This window comes from Labrus bergylta, chromosome 18, assembly GCF_963930695.1.
Source record: "Labrus bergylta chromosome 18, fLabBer1.1, whole genome shotgun sequence".
Classification (NCBI taxonomy): domain Eukaryota; kingdom Metazoa; phylum Chordata; class Actinopteri; order Labriformes; family Labridae; genus Labrus; species Labrus bergylta.
Genome location: NC_089212.1, coordinates 26,869,130 through 26,871,629, shown reverse-complemented (window position 1 = coordinate 26,871,629; position 2,500 = coordinate 26,869,130). Strand labels below are relative to the sequence as shown.

At 44.9% G+C, this 2,500-nt stretch overlaps 1 protein-coding gene across 1 annotated transcript in view; it reads left to right on the top strand.

Moving 5' to 3' along the window:
• Positions 1-1,659, top strand: part of lgals3a (lectin, galactoside binding soluble 3a) — a gene marked incomplete at its 3' end in the record, with an annotated part of 4,408 nt that extends 2,749 nt beyond the window's left edge. The window contains 2 exon segments of the mRNA XM_020660488.3: positions 1,243-1,331; positions 1,503-1,659. Of these exon segments, the coding sequence (XP_020516144.3) occupies positions 1,243-1,331; positions 1,503-1,659 (246 nt within the window).
• Between the last annotated feature and the right edge of the window lie 841 nt (positions 1,660-2,500).

The following is a 2,500-nucleotide window of genomic DNA, read 5'->3' as shown; positions in this document are numbered from 1 at the left end:
TACGTCTTCACTGTCGGTGTCACTGGTTTAACTGGTGTAAGATCAACTGGTGATTATCCCACGTGTATAAAATAAGAAGAACTTAGAAATGACTTTAAGATCCAAAATACAAAAAAGAGCCTGAAAGAAGAGAAGATACATCTGTACTGAAGAAACACCAACACTCTGACCAGAACAGGCTCCACAATATGATTAATATTATTATTAATAATATTATTATTATTATTTATATTATTATTATTATAATTATAATTTATATAATTATTATTTATATAATTGTTATTTAATTATTATTATTATTTATATTATTATTATTTATATAATTGTTATTTAATTATTATTATTATTTATATTATTATTATTATTATGTTGGTGAGGTGTCTGTTTGTGGTCTGCAGGTGAAGTCTGTCTCTGCAGTACTTTGGGTCTGACTCGTTTGTTTTCACACATTAAACTCTTGAAGATGTCGAGAGTCAGACTGCTGCTGTGCACCTGACAGTGAGAGACAGAAGGGGCGGGGCCTCTCCTGAGGCGTGATGTAGAGAGTCCTCTGATGCTTTAATATTTGTCTCTAGGCTGGAAGGTGAAGTTTTAACTGCATTCACACATGCAGCTCGCCGCAAATATTTCAGGAGTTTTATTGTTTGTGTGAAAATGCTGAGTCAGCTGTTTTGTGTTGGGATGAAGTGCAGGAGGGTGAATACTCAGCGAGGGGTTACTTTTGGATTCTCTCTCTCTCTCTCGCTCTCGCTCTCTCTCTGCTGGGCTGTAACATGACGCAGAATGGACGTTCACACTGAGTTATAAAAACTGTATTCTTGTCTTTCAGCCCAGATTTTACCCTCCATATAAATGACTGTGAACACGGACGGCGCTCCAGGACGGTTATGGTTTGATAAATATGTGTACACCTTTAAGGTTTCTGCTCCACCTGCCTCGGGAATGTGTTTTCATGACATCATCAGTCTCATTTGAAACTCTGTGTGAACTTTGACCTTTATGGACTTTCTGAACATGTTCTGTAACCATGACAACCCTGTTTGTACACTTGATGCCTTGAAGTAAAAACCTTTAAACTCCAGATCTCTATTTTCTTTCTGTCTGAACTTTGAGGTTTGTTAAAGAGGGAGGTCATGCATTAGGAATGTGGGCGGGGCTAAACCGGCTCGTCATGTTTCTGATGAATAAACTTTATTTACAAACTCTCCGCAGCAGAATCTAACACGTCTGTGTTTCTTATAGATGGTGCCGTACGATCTCCCGCTGCATGCTGGGATCTTGCCTCGCCTTGTGATCACGATAGTCGGAGAGGTCGTTCCAGGTGCAGAAAGGTACGTTCCCCCCCCCGCCTGCTCGCTATGATGTCACCGTGCTCCTCGCTCTATGACAAGTAGTCTCATGTTTAAACTTTAGATTAAAGTGGTGATATTTAAAGATGGAGTGACCCTCGCTGTGACCCTCGCTTGTCTAAACGTTCACTTTGATGACCTTTAACCTTTCAGGTTCCAGGTGGACTTCATCAGAGGGTCAGACGTCGTCTTCCACTTGAATCCTCGATTCCACGAGCAGACGATCGTCAGGAACTCCAACCTGGGAGGATGCTGGGGCCCCGAGGAGCGAGAAGGACCGTTCCCGTTTGTTCACGGACGCCGTTTTGAGGTAAAGCTCTTCAGAGACGAGAGCGCCAGAAAGACGAGAGGAACGAAGACGTTCAGCTTCATGTCTTGATATTTAATTTGTTCAGATTTAATCAGAGTTTCTTAAAGATGGAGACAAAACGTCTCCTCAGTCTGAAGGTCATTTCACACGCCGGGCGCTCTCCCACTTCCTGTTGTGGTCTGAGGAGCTCGTGAAGCCACGCCCTCTTCTAGTAACAAAGATCGTGGATGTTTGAAAAGCAGCTAGTCTTTATCAGGACGTGGACTTTGGTGACTTCACGTTGTTTCCGGCACACCTCTGACCACGCCGTCCTGACGCCCAATCACGTCACCTGGGAGAGGCGATGTTTGATAACAGTCCAAAGAGCGCCGAAAAGGGCGAGGACGATCACTCCGACTGAATCTAACCGACCGACAACGACCACAAAACTTTACATCCTGTCTTTGATCAGAAAGTTAACTGGATTAATGAACAACAACACAAACAACCAATCAGAGAGCAGCGTTTGTCTCCTCTCCTGTCTGATGCTCAAAGTATAAAATAATTTCTGTTCCCCCCGCTCTCTCTCTCTCTCTCTCTCTCTCTGTCTCGCTCTCTCTCTCTCCCCCTCTGTCTCTCTCTCTCCCTCCCTCCCCCTCTCTCTGTCTCTCTCTCTCTCTGTCTCTCTCTCTCCCTCCCCCTCTGTCTCTCTCTCTCCCTCCCTCCCCCTCTCTCTGTCTCTCTCCCTCCCTCCCCCCCCCTCTCTCTCTCTCTCCCTCCCCCCCTCTCTCTCTCTCCCTCCCCCTCTGTCTCTCTCTCTCTCTCTCTCTCTCTCTCCCCCCCCCCCCTCTCTCTCTCTCTC